General features: G+C 29.4%; 3 protein-coding genes and 1 long non-coding RNA gene across 14 annotated transcripts; 1 reads left to right on the plus strand and 3 right to left on the minus strand.

The window, feature by feature from the left end:
- Positions 1-1326: 1326 nt before the first annotated feature.
- On the minus strand, positions 1327-3619 carry LOC122630456 (replication factor C subunit 5). Of its 4 annotated transcripts, none has more exons than XM_043814959.1 (9): positions 3527-3619; positions 3388-3452; positions 3112-3239; positions 2872-3034; positions 2650-2809; positions 2358-2569; positions 2205-2273; positions 1999-2132; positions 1327-1839 (listed from the first exon to the last, which is right to left on the minus strand). In XM_043814959.1, the coding sequence occupies exons 1-8, from the start codon at positions 3562-3564 to the stop codon at positions 2002-2004; spliced, it is 966 nt and encodes a 321-aa protein (XP_043670894.1). In that variant the 5' UTR covers positions 3565-3619; the 3' UTR covers positions 1327-1839; positions 1999-2001. The 4 variants fall into 4 exon arrangements, with proteins under 4 accessions (XP_043670894.1, XP_043670892.1, XP_043670893.1 ...); XM_043814957.1 differs by having other exon boundaries at positions 1999-2144; XM_043814958.1 differs by having other exon boundaries at positions 2205-2282.
- Positions 3620-3844: 225 nt separating this feature from the next.
- On the plus strand, positions 3845-6735 carry LOC122630457 (26S proteasome non-ATPase regulatory subunit 6-like). The gene is made up of 3 exons (XM_043814960.1): positions 3845-4379; positions 4590-5268; positions 5620-6735. Exons 1-3 carry the CDS (start codon positions 3860-3862, stop codon positions 6296-6298), a joined length of 1878 nt encoding a protein of 625 aa, XP_043670895.1. The 5' UTR covers positions 3845-3859; the 3' UTR covers positions 6299-6735.
- Positions 4690-5416, minus strand: LOC122630458. The gene is made up of 3 exons (XR_006327487.1): positions 5164-5416; positions 4901-5072; positions 4690-4828 (listed from the first exon to the last, which is right to left on the minus strand). It is a non-coding gene; the product is annotated as an uncharacterized LOC122630458 (long non-coding RNA).
- LOC122630455 lies at positions 6318-12585 on the minus strand. 8 transcript variants are annotated; one of them, XM_043814948.1, is made up of 20 exons: positions 12393-12584; positions 12159-12321; positions 11934-12061; positions 11740-11868; positions 11478-11632; positions 11102-11415; positions 10853-11022; positions 10291-10773; positions 9922-10128; positions 9628-9836; positions 9293-9556; positions 9088-9208; positions 8656-9019; positions 8401-8565; positions 8135-8339; positions 7883-8059; positions 7607-7790; positions 7178-7518; positions 6907-7094; positions 6318-6773 (listed from the first exon to the last, which is right to left on the minus strand). In XM_043814948.1, the coding sequence occupies exons 2-20, from the start codon at positions 12257-12259 to the stop codon at positions 6431-6433; spliced, it is 4248 nt and encodes a 1415-aa protein (XP_043670883.1). In that variant the 5' UTR covers positions 12260-12321; positions 12393-12584; the 3' UTR covers positions 6318-6430. The 8 variants fall into 8 exon arrangements, with proteins under 8 accessions (XP_043670883.1, XP_043670886.1, XP_043670885.1 ...); XM_043814951.1 differs by having other exon boundaries at positions 11958-12061; positions 12159-12585; XM_043814950.1 differs by having other exon boundaries at positions 10297-10773; positions 12159-12585.
- Positions 12586-19331: the final 6746 nt, after the last annotated feature.

Here is a 19331-nt window from a genome sequence, read left to right on the forward strand (position 1 = left end):
AATTAGTTATTTCGAAGCGGAAAGTTAACGCGGGCACGTCTACGTGAAGTTTTCAAGCTGAAATAGCTAGCAGAATCGACGTCAGCACCAACGCCGCCATCGACGTAGTACCTACCACCTTCGAAAACTTCTTATTAACTCGAAAGTTTGATTTGGTATCGTTCCTGAGTGTTATTTAATTACCGATTTCGACGAATACGTGATTTAAAAAAAAAATAAAAAAAAAAAATCAAAAAAGAAATATCAAAAAAAAAAGAAATAAAAGAGAAAAAGAAAGAAACAATCCATTCCCAGCGCTGCCTGAACAAAACTGACGTTCAATCAAGAAAAAATTATAAAATACGAAACGCGATTCGTGGATGAATTTTATTTATAAAGCTGCGAGCCGGAATTGTATAGTTTTATTTATTTTAATTCTTTCTCTTCTTTTATTTGCTTCCAATTTTTTTTTTTTTTAAATCGATTCGTAAGGAATATATTACGAACTCTCTCCTTTTCTCTCTCTCTCCCCCTCTCTTTCGATAATGCACGATAAAGAACAAATAAATAACAATGTGTGCATGAATATTTACCATACAACCTACAATTTACAAAAAGTTTGTTTTCTCTTTTCGATTCGTTCGCAGTATTTTAACTCGTTAACTTTTACATATGAGTCGAATTTGCTTCAACTTTTTTTTTTCTAATTTTTGAATCCCATTCCTCCAACCCTCTTTCACGATACAGCAACGTTCAAAAGCACATACGATTACGTCCACCGTGTTACCGCTTTTGCATAACGCACGTCCATAATGAAATGGGCGAAAATTAGCGATAAACTTATGTCGGAGCACTTTCATTAAAAATTTGGCGGTACTCGAGAGATATCGTGGTAGTACGCTGAGTTTGCGGGGAGTATTGCATCGCGTGATGAAAGTAGGGGGGAAGAGGGGGAAGAGACGTGGAGGGGAAGAGTGTAGAAATTAATGGCTCGACGGACCAACGCTAGGTCATTCCACTTGCCGACTTCGCATATAGGTTTACAGTGATACTACCTAGTTTTGATGGTTTGCAACGCTATCTAAAAGAGAGAGAGAGAGAGAGAGAGAGAAACAGATAGTCAGACAGACAGAAATATAGAAACAGAGAGACAGGAGATAGATAGATAGAGAGAGAGAGAGAGAAAGCCATATTTCTCGAATTTATGAATACGATGAATACCACGTTACCGTGTATAACATTACGATAACGTCGACTTTTGTTTTTGACATTAAGAACTGGAGCGTTAGTTCTATCGATCGCTCGACAGATATATAAATATGTATGCAGAAGTAAATTAAAATACGATTTTCAAAGAGATCGACGTTTTTTTCATAGTTTGCAAAGAGTTTACCCAACAACTACACGATAAATTCTCAACTTTCTTTCTCGTCAATGACAAGTTTTTTCGGTTACGAGATAGTCCGTGTTCAACACGATTTTTTTTAATGAACAAGAATCTTCGAATAACGATTAGCAAATAGCGTGTCGATCGAAAGAATACTTGTCAAAGTATTCTCAAGACGTTCTATATATGCGGATTTATATGTATATCGTTTTATATACACATTGAAGTTACTGTTGCAAAGAACTATCATCCGGAGAATGAGGTCTACACTTTTCGTGCGAAATTTATGGAAAGAGCGACACGATGACTCTACCGATTTTACGTTGTAGATTTTGACATCCAATTCGGGGAGATCCATCTCGTAGATAAGATTCACGACAGAATGTAATTAAAGATTATAAGATACTATCGTGTTGTATAAATAGAGGCGACCTGACACATTGTTGGTTACTGACGGTTCGCTTCGTAAATATCTGCAAAAAAAATATACCAAATTTAATAAAAAGAAAAAAGAGAAAATACTTTATTTTCAATTCAAATTAATTAGCCTTTTTTACCGTTTATGAAATAAATATAGTTTTTAACTGGGTGACTTTTGAATGAATATATATATATATATATAAAATTCATACTTTTCAAAGATCTATCTCTCGTGCTTGGTGAAAAGCCGCCACAAGAGCATTTAATTGTACTGCCTCGCTACATCCGACTGCTATCCTTTTTTCGATTTCGGCCATTTTTATCACCAAATTTATGAGTATGTAATCTGGGAATTCAACTTAAAAATATATTTACATTAGAAGTAATCTTTTTAATAGTATTAACAATATATACTTACTTTTATGTACAAATAGATGCAATTCAGTCAGAATATCTTGCAACGCGAGTCCTTTCTTAATTTTTAGATCTTGTATTTCTTATCATCCATTAAGGAAACTATAAAAATTGACAAAACAATGATAAAAATTATTAAATAAAATCAAAAGGATACTACAATAGGATAGTTCATAAGATTCATTTAACAACCAGTTTGTAATATTTCTTATATCAACTGGAAGAGGATGTCCAACACAAGAATATACTGTTTCCTCTGTAACTGATCCAAAAGCTAACCAAGTACTCTGAAGTATATTTAATACTTTCCTCATATCTCCACCACACAATGTCATTAGTGCTTGTTTCCCATCATCTGTTACTTTTAAACTGATAATCATAAATATATTTATAAATTTCTAATCTTAATTACAAAGTAATTATTTTAATATTTTTTAATTAAAAATTACTTTTCCTGTTCTATAACTTCATTTAGTCTTGGTAAGATTTGTTCTGATTGTAAAGGGCCAAATCTAAATTTAGTACATCTTGACTGAAGAGCTGGTATAATTTTACCAAGATAATTACATATAATACAAAAACGTACATTTTCTGTATACTTCTCAATAACTGAAAAAAAATTATAATTCTTTTTATATCTAATATAACTATTTAATTGCAAATTAACTTACTTCTTCTAAGAGCATTTTGAGCGTCGTTTGTCATTGCATCTGCTTCGTCGAGAATAATCAATTTAAATCCAGATCTATACATGGTACCCGTACTCGCAAAATTTAAAATTTGGCCTCTGACTATACCTATTCCTCTATCATCAGATGCATTCATTTCTAATACCTACGTGTACATATTAAAATATTATAGAAGATATATATAGTTATTATCAATATATATTGATATAAAAGAAGCGATACCATAGAATTAAATTGAGCAGGTTTGTAAAGTTTCTTTGCACAAGCTAAAATAGTACTCGTTTTTCCTGTACCTGGTGGTCCATAAAGTAGAAGATGAGGAAGTTGATTCTCATCAATGAATTTTTTAACTAAGAAAATACGATAGAATATATAAAAATATATAGAATATATTATAACGTACAAATATATAAAAGTCATATATAAAAGAATATAAAAAAAATAATTAATATATATCATGTATTTATCGATTACTCTAATTATCACAGAAGTATTCACTTGTTTTTAATATTTCTTCATGAGAGATAAGTTCTTCCAACTTTTTAGGTCGGTATTTCTCAACCCTAAAAAAAAAAAACAATATAAAAGTATTCCCAAGCACAAAATTCACCAAAACTATTTACAATGACAAAATTACCATGGTAAATTCGTAGTCGTTTCATTATCAGAAGCCATAATTATTACTCACTTGTTATTAGAAACTAAATCTAAGGTTAACTACGAACCCGCGTTTTGTTTCTCACTTAAATATGGCGTAGTTAATATCTTTTCAAACAGACTTCCTATTGGTTCAAGAATACAAACCAATCGCAACGAAGCAAACAAAAGTCGTTATAAAGTTACAAAATGATATTGAAAAGTTTAATAATTTAAAAATTGAAAACGAGATCACATAAAGTTACACCTAAAATATATTAAAAACATTTGTGATTCGCACAAACGATCGAAAATTATTGAATTTATTACGATAATGGGTACCAAAAGTGAAAGATCGGCAAACGATGCGGAATTACTACGTGATCAAACACCAGAATATATGTTACTACCTAAAATGAGATTCAGGTTGAGTTTGAGCGAATTTTGGGGAGATGAAGAATTGAAAAATTCCTTCTTAGATATTATAAAGCGTAACAATATGGCACCATATTACCAAGAGGTGTGTCAAGATTTCTATTGGGAAATGGATGCAAATTTGTACAATGAAATGCATCAGGTTAACGTAGTAACATGGGAAGAATTAGAAGCGGGTAATACGAATTTGAATATAGAGGAAGATACTAAAGGAAATTGGAGAGATATGCTTGATTACGCGTGTAAAATCGGTGATACCGATCGTGCTAATAGTATTGCAACTTCTATATTCGAAGATACGAATAATTCATCCGGGGTCAGAGCAGAAGCAGCTTTCTGTCTTTTTCGAATAGCTTATTTCAAAAGTAACGTATTATCTATGGGCAAGGCAGTCAAGAATATTAACGACTTGATGGAAGGTATATAATATTCATAAATATAAATACTTACATGCACATCAAAAATGATAAAATTCGAGTCTCCCAATTTATTATAACATCATCAACGTCAACGACATCGTTCATTTTTTTTTTCTTTCTTTTCTTTTCTAACATGTTTCTACATTGTTCTTCACATATTCTAATTAAAAAAATAAAGAATCAACTTAATATCCGATCATCTCTTTTTAGTATCCTGCAATATGGGTAGCAATTGGTGTTGTCGAAATAAATTGAAGGCATACGAAGCGCTCTATTGTTTAGCAGTAAGAAATTTCGCACGTGCCGTGTCTCTTTTATTAGACTGCATTCCTACCTTCGAATCGTACGAATTGTTACCATTCAAGGATATCGTACAATATACTGTCCTGGCTGGTATGATCTCTTTATCAAGATCAGACCTTGATAAACGATTCAATAATAATGGTATCCTACAACAATCTTTAATGATCGAATGTTCAGCTTACATGGATTACTTAAACAGTCTTTATGATTGTCATTACGCTGATTTCTTTCAACATCTCGCATGGATCGAAATGGAAATGAAATTTGATCCTCTTCTTCGTCCACATTATCAGTATTACGTTCGAGAGATGCGTATAAAAGCGTATTCGCAACTTTTACAGGCATATCGTACGCTCAGTTTAAATCGTATGGCTATCGAATTTGGTGTTACTGAGGATTATATAGAACAGGAAATGGCACGATTCATCGCGAATGGTAGATTACATTGTAAAATTGATAAAGTTTCTGGTACTGTGGTTACCGTTAGCGCATCCGGTTGTGACAGAGGACAACCGCCTGATGCTAGCTGCGATCGAGGATTGGTTTATCAAAATACGATAAAACGTGGTGATATGTTGCTTAATCGGTTAAAAAAATTGGGACAAGTTATTGAATTCTGAGGCTAGTTATCGGTCTCGTTTCTCCCAGATTTGAATTTCGCGCTGTTCAATGTTTTTCATAGTGATATGATCTTTTTCGTAAAATGATACTCTTTGTTAAATTCTTTTTTTTTTTTTTTCACTGAAATTTACATAGTTATTTTAATTAGATTATAAACATTTATTTTGAAATATAAAAATATATATATATATCATATTGATAGAAGAAATAGAATAATTCTACTTACCGAATTAATCTTCAACGATATAACCTTTAAAATTAGCTTATACTGTGCACGTATACATACGTTTAATGTACTCGGTAAAAATTCTTCAAGTATGGCTCATCGAATCTTTTTACAACGTTCTAATGCAATTTCAAAAGCAATAACCAACGTTACGCACAAATTTGATTATTTGCTGGTACTTGACTTTGAAGCTACCTGTGAGAAAAACTCCTTGATAGTGCCTCAAGAGATCATTGAATTTCCTTGCATAGTATTAAGCACACACGACTTTGAAATCAAGAATGTTTTCCACCGGTATGTCAAGCCCAGGGTGAATCCTAATCTCACGACCTTCTGCACGGAATTAACTGGAATAATGCAAGAAACGGTCGACAATGAACCTTACTTTCCAATTATATTCTCTCAGTTTTGTATCTGGTTAAAGGATAATAATTACTTTGATCCACTTGATAAAAGTGCTTTTGTAACATGTGGTAATTGGGATTTAAAAGTAATGTTACCTAATCAATGTGCTATAGACAATTTACCATTACCAAAAGAATTTAATCAATGGATAAACTTGAAAGAAATATTCTGTATTTCATGTGAATATTTTCCTCGTAATTTAATGGATATGCTTTCTCATTTGAAGCTTTCAATGACTGGTAGACTACACTCTGGCATCAATGATGTAGAAAACATGATCAAAATAATCCAAGCTTTGAACAACATACATAAAGCACAATTTAAGATTACTAATAAGTTGGATAAGAAAAATATTGTAATTTAATCTCAACATTTCTGTACAGTAAAATTTATAAAAAAGCCTTTATTAACATTAAAATATCGTTTTTATAAAATATAAAAATACTTGTATTAAAATCTGTACATTAAATGTTAAGTTACTATTATAAGACACAAATTATTGCTGTACAACAGCTACTTTTATCTTTACATCTTGTCTATGATTTTCAGTGTATATTTCAAGCATAGCTTCTAAATTACGTTGAACTTTCTGTTTGCATTTGATTTTTAAAGGAAATCCTTTACCAGCTGGTATCATACCCTCAGCTGGTAAAATACTAAGTACATCTGTGTTTGATAAAACAGTTTCATATGGTTGTGCTACTCTGCTTGAACTTAAAATAGTTATAATTGCTTCATTTTTTATTGAAGGGATTAAATTCACAACATTAGGAGATACAGTAAAATAATCATCAAACAGTTCATGACGTACATTTACTTCACAGCCTCCTATTATTGTCCTGCAAAATATAGAAGTAAGAATTATGATTAATTTAATAATAAAAGTTTCATATATTTGCTATTAACATTTAGGTAATAAAAATTCTCTTTTATGAAATTTTTAATATAATCAATATTAATAAACGTAATTACTCTGAAGGTAAAAAGCTTTTTCCACTTGATTCTACATCCACATGGCTATTGTCACTATAAAGAGAATAAAACATCTGTGATTCATCTGCACTATCATGAATCATAGATAATGTCTCATCTGCATTGGTCTCCACAGTTAATATTATTTCATGTTGACGTACTCCATGACATAAATCACTAAGATTTTGCTATACATAACTTGAAATATTAATATCCAAACTAAAAAAATTTATTGCAGACAAAATATTGAATATATTATAATTAAACTTACTATTGTATCATTAATCAAATTTAAATCTGGCATTAATTGTTCTCCAGGAAAAACCTTGCAGAGTGGGTAAACTATATTCCTAAATGGTTCACTTTCACCTCCATTTAAATCACCTGCATTCTTTATTTTATTATATAATCGACGTATTCGCCAACGTGTCGGCTCATCACCATAAATAATATTTATAGTCCCTACGTGACATACATCAGAACGTTGTCGCAATAATATTAAGTCTTCTTTTCTTGGTTGAAACTCTAATGTAACCCACTGAGTTTCTTTCGGTTCCAGTAAAAGTTCTGTTGGATTTACTTGCCAACTAGAAACCATGGAAGGGTAAATAGCTGAAAAAGATTTATTTCAATAATTTATAAAAAATTAAGTAAAAAATCAAATAAGAAAATCAAACAAAAAGCAATATAAATGATATACCTTTTGGTATTAACTTGACTTTAGCATATGAATATAGATCACCAATATTTTCTAATTTGATCTTAGCATTTAAAATTTCGCCAGAATTCAATTTACCAAGAGGCAACCACATTTTACCATTAATATCTTTAAATATTTCAGAAATAATGACTCTGCCAAAACCACCATAACCATATAATAATATCTAGAAATATCGTATTAACATAAATGTACTGTAATATATCAACTAATAACTAATTATATATTAGAGTACTTCTACACAAGGAAAATAATTACTGCTTTTGAGGGACGTGATTTGTTTTCTTCTTTTTTGATTTCATAATGCTTAAAAATAATTTTTCCAGTAGCTGCGCCAACATGACGTGGACAAAATACAACAGAAAGTGTTCTACTTTCCATACGATGCAGCACTAGCACGATATTTGGACTTATTGTCTGATGATCTTTAAGAAACTAAAATATTATTTTTTATTGTATAAAGATAATTATTAATCATTAGGATAGCACTATCATTCTATTTATACTCACCAGAAAACTATTATTTTTGTCGGATATCTGAACTTGAAGTTTTATTCTGTTATCACTTATATTACGAATGGTGAATTCTTTAGTATCACTTTTACTTGGCTTTACAGAACCCCATACTAAGGCAGCATGTGTTGATTTAATAGGTATTTTATCCCCAGCAACAGTGGAGCCAGATATTGAACTGATTGGAGAATTTCTTCCAGATCTAAGACAATAATTAAAATTTTCTTTACTGCTACTATAAGTAGTATAATTATAAAATCTACCTGCTGGATAACATGCTATGTGGTGAACTTGGAGAAACAGCATCAGAAGTTTGTTGTGGTGTTTCACATCGTAAATAACTTTCGTTTTCTGCTTCCACATTTTGTTGTCCGATTACAGAATAATAATAAGTATTATTACCAATAGATAGTTTAATTTTAACATGTCTGTAATAATCGCATTATTGTTCATAAATAATAATAAGACATTGATAAATGTAAACTTATGAATACAATAATTTCAAAAGTATTACTCACCTATCATGAGTATCAGAGCAACGTGGTTTAAATGTTATTAAAAATCTGTCTGTTGCATTACGCTTTAATGTTAAAGTTTCAGGTTTAACAGAAAAATCTTCAATACGATTTGAAGACTTTTCATCTTGCACTATGAATGCTGTTATTGAAAGAGGCAATTCTCCTGTATTAACAATAGTTAAAGATTTGGTTTGTTTCCTGGGAATCTCTATAGGTAATTCAGTATCAACAACTTGTATTTTACATGAACCTATTTTTACGTACAATGGTACTTCTTTTATCATTACAGCATCATCTTTTTTGTTATCTACTTGTATTAACAGTTTAGCTTCTATGCTGATCAATTGATTTTTTAATGATTCTGCTAAATTAAAAATAATTATTTAAAAAGAGATATTAAAGAATAATCAATATATTTTGTATTATTATTACCTGAAGCTAATAATGATGAGAGCCCCTCACATTGCACAACAGCAGTAAATTGTTCTCGAGGCTTAAGTTCATGTGTAAAACCATCTTGTAAATTATTTATATTAAAAACTTTTGGACCATCCTACGATAGTTAGATACATTTTAATTAAGCTACTAAATATACTTTATGATTAATTTAGTTCAAATGATAAAATAAGAATCTTACATGTACAATAGATAGTATTATAGGGAGAACCATATTATTTTTATTTTGTAATGTAATAGATAAAGTTTCCATAGTATTTTCAATAATGTTACCAAAATTAAGTTCTGCCTTTTTAAAAGGTGTTAATACATTTACTTGAAGTTCTTCTGATTCAACATAGATCATGTGTTTAATTATTGATTCTTTTCTTGTTACCATATCAGTCGTTATTATATTTAATATTACTATTGCAGGATTACTTTTCTTCGTTATTTTTACACCAATCTAAATATATATGTTTTTTTAATAAATATAGTATTAAACTAGTAAAATGATTTATGTTTATCTATGTATACCTTGACAGATTGAGTTGAATTCGGTTTTATAAGAATTGTATCTTTGGGCAAATGAAGTATTATATTTTGCTTATTTCCTTGTAATTGGAATGTACCTAATGAGCAAATTATCCATCTATCGCTTGTATTCGTTAATGCAATATCTGCTTCTCTTGATATGCCAACAATGCAACTGCAGATCTCTTGACTATTTCTGCTAACAATGATATCTGAAAAACAGTTTGTAAACATTAGTATAACAATTTGTTTTTTACGATAAAGTACAATTGTATTTTATTACAAAAGCTTTTTTACCATGTAACTGAGACATTGTTTCCAAGTTTGACTGTCCTGTGGTTGTCAATTTTTGAGCAACACTATAGTCCATCTTAGATGTATATGAGATGTTTTCTTGTTTCAACGATTCTTTTCTTTCCATTCCTGATTTATTAGACTTCATTTCGGGAAGAGAAAACTTGTTATCTTTAAAAATCGACTGTATATCTGATAATTTTATTTCATCTAAAATGCGATTAATAGATAAAAATATATTATTTTGATATATATTATTTGTTCATTTGAAATATAGTATGATCATGATAAATTTCAATTTAGTTGTTTAACTTAATTTAAATATTAATATATATCAATATATATTAAATAATTAAATAAATAAGTACATACCAGTACCTTGCTGTTGGAGACTTGTTGAACTCTTTTCAGTCTCTTCTTTCTTTAATGACTTTCTTTGAGGAATATTTTCCAAAGTATCTTTAGTATGTAAATCTAAGTCAGACGTAAATGATAACATTCTTGGCAAAGTTGCTTTATTTTCTAATGTTTTATTAATGGTTTTACTATCCAGTGAAAGTTTAGATGATTTATTATCATCTTTAATGTTAAGAGCACTCGGAGTTGCAGGCATAGAACATCTGCTTGAAGGTAAAAGCGTATATGTGTTGCCTTTGTCATCATTTTTTTCTAATTGAAACTCTTTTCTTTTCTTTTTTGCCATTATAAGTTGATCTACTAATCTTCGTGGAGTACAATTATCGATTTCTTGTAATGCTTGAGCAATACTACTTAAACTCATAATACTTTGCTCTTCTATATCTTTTGTTGAATTTGTAAGATGAGTTTGCTCCTTCTCTCTGAATGTCAAGGATCCTAAAACATAGGTTATTTTTTAATTAGTTTTTTTTTTTTTTTTAATGGAAAAATAATTTATATAAAATATTAAAGTTACCATCTGCAATGGTTGAATCAACTAAAGGTATTAATCTGTTTTTCTTTTTAGGGCTGTTGATAGACAATCCTAAAGTTGGTCTTTCCACAATATCATTTGACAAGTCTCCAATATTTCCACACTTCCTTTTGAAAAATTCACCAATAGACACTTTACGTCCAGCGTTAGATCTGGATGTTCAATAAATTTGATTAATGATAAAGTTGATTAATAATAAATTTTGTAAGATTTATTATAAAAAAAACTTACTCTACTGATAGATCCAATTCTCCAATAATACCAGAAAAGCATGATAAATCTAAATATTCTTTTTCTGAACTAGTTGCCAAAGGAAGATCATAAGAACAATTTTGTTTCCAGGAAGATTCATCAGCTAACAGATGATTGGTCATTTGAGAAACAGACTGAAATTCTTCATTGTTAAATAGTTCCATCAGCTCGGCAGTTGTTGCATCAAAACTAATTCCTCCTGTACTTTTTGGAGAGAACGAAGATACATTTTTCTCTGCACTTTTACTCATTTCTGAAGAACGGGCTGTTATTTCTTTAGGTTCAAATACAACCTGGAAATAAAATAACATACAAATTTATATGCTTTTCCACTTTTCACATTATTGTTACTTACACTGTTTGAGGCACCTTCAACACATAATGTTTGTGTACTATTCTGTTGTTTCAACTTGTTCTCATTATTGTATGTAGAAGAATTACCATCATGATCTGAGGGATTAAAATATTTTGTTAAAGTTTCAATATTGACATCATCCTTTTTATTAGCATCTGGAAGACAATATCACTTATAAAAGATTAATACATAGACATATATTAATGTTTTATATGTTATATGTCTATATATATATTTTAAAGAGATTTGTTTTTTTTATTACCAGAAGAAAATGTTAAACCTTTAAAATTGCTACATTTTCTAAGTAACTTCCTAGCAAGTTCTTGTTCAGCATTCAATCCATCAGATTCTCTTTTTTGTTTATCGTTTACTCCACTTGTTTCTCCTAATACTACAAAATAACAATAGTAATGTTGCATTTAATTAAAGCAATAAGGATCATATTGTAATACTTACGAGTTGATATATTGTTAAGAATACCTAGCGAAGAATCATCCGACTTTAATAACATATTATTGCCACGTAAAGAAGAAGATGCAAAGTTCTCATTTCTAAAATTCCTATCAAGATATTTGTCTTCGAGTCTACAAATACAATGTTTGATATTACTTACTTTCTCATGTCTAGCTCTTTTAAATTATTCTTAAATCTATATTAAATATGAAAAAAAAAAAAACATACGTAGACTTTCTTTGTACTGTTGATGAAGCCTTTGGCATAGGAGTGCTCAATAATGTCATATCCAATTCAGTATTATGAAATTTGGACGGGGTTGACATCATGAAATTTTAAGTTATTGTTATAAATTAATTTTAAAATCTTTTATATCCTTTTATATTTTAATCTATAAATAAGATAGGATTTTATGTTATTTTCGATTGGTAATGTAAGAAATAAATGAAAACTCCAAACCACATCATTCGAGACAAATCCTGTGACAGCCGACCGATTCGTTTAGTTTTAACGTTCAAATTTGAAAATCTTGGCCACTGTCATGAACATAGTGAAATAGATTGCGCGTATAAGATGGCGCAAGTCGTTGGTAAATTCCAGGTATTTAAACTCATGATAAAAGTTTCAGTAATACTTCCTTTCGTATTGATAGGTGCCTGTACCATCGCCGCGAATTGAATGCCCTCTGGATTTAAAATTGATGTAACGTCACGTATGAGATGTGACTTTTAAAATGAGTTGTAGTATGTTGAAATAAAGTATCATTAAAAGAGATCCACGTAATAAAATATCAAACAAATTTCAATATTTATTCATTAAGCATATATAGTACTGCAATAATTAATACGTATATATGTAGCATTGCAATAATATTGCACGTGTTTAAATATTACATAGCTATTAATCAACTTTAAATAAAAAAAAAAAAAAATTGTACTCTTATTTATATATACTTACATGTATCAGTATTAATATAAAAACATTAATAAAATTATGCTATATAAATGTTGGTTAATAATAATTCGTAATGAACATACAAGCCAAAAGAAAAAATTACAGAAAGAAGTATTTAATCTCTTTAAAGATAGAAGAGAATACATTACCTACAAATCTACACTAAAATAAAAAATTTAGATTCTTCCAAAAATATATTTATGCATATGTAAAAATATAATGTGAGAAAATCATGCTTTCAGAGACAAATACATATAAAGTTTTTTATAAACTCTTTTCGTTGCCGAGCACGGCATTCGTGTGTGTATATGCAGTGTCATTATATACCGAGGATGGTTCAATAAAAGAGATTTAAATGCTTATATTTATCTTCATTTTCATTTGTAAATGTATTTATTCTCGATTAATATTTCAGATAGATTATTTTTATAATTTTACTTATAATTTTCGCAAACAACGTTCTGAAAAATCAATAAATATCAAATTATAATGCTAAATCTAAAATTTTTTGTAAGACAATGTAGATAATTTTCTATTATTGACAAACTACTTCCGTTTATTTCATTGTGTGTTAGTGTAGTGTGTATATTGCAGGATTGGAAAGTGATTTTAAAGCATCGAAAATAGATTTTGAAATTATCTTGTAGGAGCTTTCTTTGTAACTCGAAAATTTGGGAAAAGAGAAAGCGTAGAGATGGGGAAGGGATTTTGGTCAATTGTAAGTCTCGTCATGGGGGTGGAAGTAATGAAACTTAGGACTTAAGGCAGGTCAGAATCAGGTAGTGTACCTTTTGTGCCTCTATGTGTATTATTATACAATATATCTTCTTACAATTGTAATAACGACGACGACGACGACGACGACGACGACGACGACGACGACGACAATGATTATAATTTATTATTAATATTAATAATAATTTATGATAATAATAATAATAAAATGATATGGGCGGTCAAATGGAACGTAACATTTCATCCTTTTAAAAATAACGTAGGCTTTTACGTTTTTTTACAGTTTTCTTATATCTAAATGTATATGCTTATTTATATCTATATATGTTCTCTGTCTCTTTTTTTTTTTTTAATTCATTTCTCTTTTTTTTATGAGACGCTACATATATTTATAAAATAATATCTTATAAATTATATTTGTCACGTTTATCGTAAATAATTTTTATATCATGAAAATATGATCCTTTATGTATTTCAAATTAAGTATTGTATGTAACTAGGAGATTTTCTCAATCTATGATAAAATATTAGTCTTTAAATTATTTGCAACATTATCGGAAATGGTAATATAGTTCGTTCATGTCCGAAAAAAAAATACTGGACTCTTGGTATTTCTTATGTCTCTTGTTTGAAGGGTTTCTTCGTACCTGAGAAATAATTTCTCGAAAGTTTATATAGTTTTCCGGTATTTTTAAAGAAATCTCAATTTCTGAAACTCTGGAATTGAGATTTCTTTATCTCGTTTTCTATCTTTTAAAAGGATCTTTCCTGTGATTCTTAATGTACTTTCGATGTTTTTTTACGTATTTGTTTATTAATATAAAATCTTTTCTTTATTTCTATCGTTACCATTAGTATTTCCTTTTCTTTTTTTATTGAATTTACTGCAATTATCTTATCTCTTAAGCTATGTAAGGTTTCACTTTTTTCGATAAGCAAACCATTTGACTTTGGTTCAAGTTTTAAATTTTAGTCCTAAGAATTTTTATTTTTATTTTTATTTTATCTTCATTAGTTCTTTATAATTATTTTTCTATTTTCTATGACGTATCATTTTTTCATGAACTGTTATATTTTTTCGTGTTATCGAGAGTTCGAATATGTTTACAATTAGTCGTTCTGACATTAATTGACGAACGTATCGATCCAAAATTCTGTAGTATTCACAGTATTTTTGATTCTCATCCTTAAAGTTTTATATTCACCGACCACTTGTTCACTATGATAAAATGTATAAACTCTTTTATGTAAGAATGAGTAATCGTTTGATTGCATGTTCCATAGTGGATTTTGTATTCTATGGCATTCGTTAAGAGTATGTCCTCGTATTTCACATCTTTCACAATATTTTCTACTTATTACAAATGCTCTGCATTCCTCGATAACATGACCTGCATGCTTACAATATTCACAAGATATATCTGGAAGTACTACCTTTTTTTGTCTGCGTGTATAATGACTATCTGACGCATTGTATGATACGTAATCGTATTCAACATTATTTGTCTTATATTGTCGTTGACGATCATCAGTATAAGATTCTGGTTTGTTTGTTGCATATGTTTGCGTGTTGTTGCGTCTGTTTGTTGCATGAGTTTGTGTGTTGTTGCATCTGTTTGTTTCATGTGTTTGTGTGTTGTTGCGTCCGTTTGTTTCATGTATTTGTGTGTTGCTGCGTCCGTTTGTTTCATGTATTTGTGTGTTGCTGCGTCCGTTTGTTTCATGTGTTCGTGTGTTGTCGCGTCCGTTTGTTTCATGTGTTTGTGTGTTGTTGCGTCTGTTTGTTTCATGTGTAGGCATAAAGTCTTCCACATCCTGGCTTTCCCTATATGGATAATAATCGTAATAAGTGCGTCTTAATCTTTGAGAAGATCGATAAATTTCATTAAAGTTCAAAGAAAAGAAAACACGTTTATGTTTAATACAATCCCAAATTATTCGTGCATTTCCTATCGCTTCTAACAAAGATTTTGGTCTTGTATAGTTTACTTTATTCTCTAATTCCTTATTTTTCAGTCCGGCTACAAAATTATCCAAAGCAGTTTCTTCTAGATCTTTTATTATCTCTATTGCTGTTTCTGGATTATTATGTTCCCGTATTTTTTCTTTTGTAGATCTCACTATTTTCTCTATGCGTAAACCATATTGTAACGGAGTTTCATAGGACTCTTGTTTCACAATACCTAATTCGTTTCGCCATTTCCATTGACTCTGTCGCTGTACATATATTCGTTTGATTTCGTATATTATTTCATCAAAATCTGTATCTACGTAACTTAAATATATATCTGCTTCTCCGCGTATCCTCGAACGAATAATGCGACCCAAGTACGGAATATCTATTGGATGTACAAGATCGCGAGCGTTTTCACACGCACGAATGAATGATTTAGGGTTTACATTTGAACCATCGAATACCATAATACATTCGGCTGCCTCTCTTACTGAATAATATTGTTTTTCTCTACGGGTTTCCGTACGTTGCGAAGCATAACTCATTTTTAAATCGGCGATAAATTTTTACGTTAATTTTTCTATCGGAATAATTGTACAGAATGAAAATTATAACGTCTTTGCTAATGTTGTAATATAAATGTGTTATTTGTCTTATGTTTCGTTTCGACTTACAGAATTAAATAAGATGGCCTTGTCGACTAATAGGATAGTCGTTGGGCTGTTGGATTTCAGTCCTCTTTCCAAATGATATTCTATGCTCGATGTTCGTCTTGAGTCTTCCTTAATTAGGTTAGTTATAGGCTTCTCTAACTAGTCGCTTTTCGTCTAGATGGTTTTCGATGCGATGTTCAAGTAACTGCTGCGTGAAATGCCCACAATGGTGTATGGTATGGTATTTTATTTCGCCATCGGAGAGATTCGTAACAAATATTCCCTCAAGGGAAAGGAGATTTTTCGTAGGAAAATATAAAAGATCTTCCTATTATCGAGAAACTTCTTCTTGAGCTTTCTTCTGTTCACTGACTTCTATTCACTGAGTGCGACTGTACAAATTTTGTAGAGCTGGAAGGTGATTTTTAAGCGTCGAGGCTAGTAATACTTTTAAGTCTTCTAGGATTCTTCTTCGTAGCTCGAAGGTTCGAGAAAATGAAAAGCGAATAGGTGGGAGAAAAATTTTGACCAATTGTAGGTCCCGTCGTAAAAGTAGGAGTAGTGGGATTTAGGACTTAGAGCAGGTCAGAGTTAGATAGGGTATATGTATGTGTGTGTGTGCCTGCGCGATGCGTGTACGCACGTGCATGCATACGTGCACGTATCTGGATGCTATCTTCTTACAATTACAATAATAATAATAACAATGATGATGATGATGATGATGATAATGAGTCTGTCATTCTTTAAACAAGAGCGTGAAAAACTCTGAATGATATAAAATAATAGTCGTAATTTTTGTCCGATTTTTATGATCAATGGTTCATTTGAAAGATAAAGATTTTTTATACACGATATTATCTTTCCAGATTTTCAAAATAGACTTTTACTGGTGTGAACATAATTCTTAAAAATTACTTATCTTTAAACACGACTTTTGCAAAGAAAATAACATTTTTCAAAAATCTGAGAAGATATATATATATGTACGTATGTATGTATGTAGAAATGTATAATTTGTTTTACTCAATCATGCATAAATCTACGCACTAATAATTATATAACGAGGTAACGCACGAATCAATACTTACAATTTAGTTATTTGTGCAATTAGTTGTGTAATTTAGTTACCTGTCTCTGTCATTTCGTCTTCTCTTATGCATTAGTCTTCAATTAGACTTCAGCAAACTGTATTCTCAATCTGACTTCTCTTAATCACCTGAAACTTAAGACATGATCGTCAATAAAAAATATAAATTACTGTATCGATAAAAAAATATTATATTGCATATATGTATATAATTTTAAAACAGATGTAATAATGAATACATTAAATAATAGAACAATCGATTTATAAGTCTATTAAAGAAATGGACATTACGGAAAGATAGAAAAAATCATTATGGAACATAGTAAATTTTGAATGAATTTAAATGCAGCCATTAGCTCGATAGTACTTGCGTTATTTATTATATATCGTAAGTAATATCGATTTCCAGGTCTCACCACATGGAGGTTGCTGCATATAGAGACCCACGGGCTAAGACTCTACTATTAATATAAATTACTCTAGAATCAATTAGAACCAATTATATAAAATCATTTTTATTATATGTCCAATAACAATTACTATAATTTGAAAAAAGAAACAAAATCAATCGCGTAAACGAATCAAAAATTTTTTTCTAATCAATCGAGATTAGACGAAAATTTGTGAATCCGTTTAATATCGACCTACCTACCCGAAAAGGGAAGAGAGCTCTTCAATGAAACTCTATTCCCTAACGCGACTAATGATGGATGCTGAAACAAAACGATTATACTGAAATAAAAAGTGGAACATAATGATTAATATACAGGTAACCTATATAGATTATATAAAGATTATATATATTATTAAATATTATTTGATAATAAAAGTATAATATAAAAATAATATTATAAAGATATTGCCTTATCCAAAATGCAATAGAAATAATTTAATCTTTTATAAGATAAAAGATCGACCAATTTGTATTTCTTTTTTTGCATTACATATATTATTTTATTATCTAATATCTCATTATAAATATATATAATTTCTTATGCTATATATATCAATACATAAATATATATAAATATATAAATATATGAATATATAATATAAATATATATAATATATATATTTGAATAATGAATATATATATGAATAAATATATAAATATAAATATATAAATATATAAATATATATAAATACATATATATATATTTCTTAATATAAATTCAGAAGCTATAAACAGTTCAGCTGTGTATCTGTGAACATAAAACATATATATCATGTTACATTTAAACAAGAAGTAATCACTATAATATGCGAATTTTATGTAACACATCAACAGTCACCTGTGAACATAAAACATCACAAATATTTTATAATAAAATAAGAAGCGATGAAAATAATATATGAATTTTATATAATACACCAATAGTCAGTCACCTGTGAACATAAAACATCAAAAATATTTTATAATAAAATAAGCAGCGATGAAAATAATATACCAATTTTATATAATAAACCAATAGTAGTCAGTCACCTGTGAACATAAAACATCAAAAATATTTTATAATAAAATAAGAAGCGATGAAAATAATATATGAATTTTATATAATAAACCAATAGTCAGTCACCTGTGAACATAAAACATGAAAAACATTTCATAATTAAATAAAAAGCAAGCAACATAATATGCGAAACTTATATAATAAATCGATCAAAACATCAATTTTGTAATCGTATATGAAGCTGTTAAAGAAACATGCATTAACCATATGGAAAATAATTTTTTCACACACACTCATTCACACATGAAAACAACAATGACGAGAAGAAAGATTAGAAAGAGTGGAATCGAATCTTGCCAACTTAGATGATATTTTCTGAAACAGAAATAAACACTGTGTAAATTAATCAAAAGTTTTTTTAATATTTCAAAAGAATAGTAAAAATAATTGCAAACAATTCATTCCCCATTGCTCTTCATTTTTTATAATTCCAATTCTTCATTCAAATCTTCAAGAATTAAATGCATCATTATTTTGCTTTCTTGACTAGACCAAATCTGAAAC

The sequence above is a fragment of the Vespula pensylvanica genome, chromosome 7, assembly GCF_014466175.1.
Source record: "Vespula pensylvanica isolate Volc-1 chromosome 7, ASM1446617v1, whole genome shotgun sequence".
Lineage (NCBI taxonomy): Eukaryota > Metazoa > Arthropoda > Insecta > Hymenoptera > Vespidae > Vespula > Vespula pensylvanica.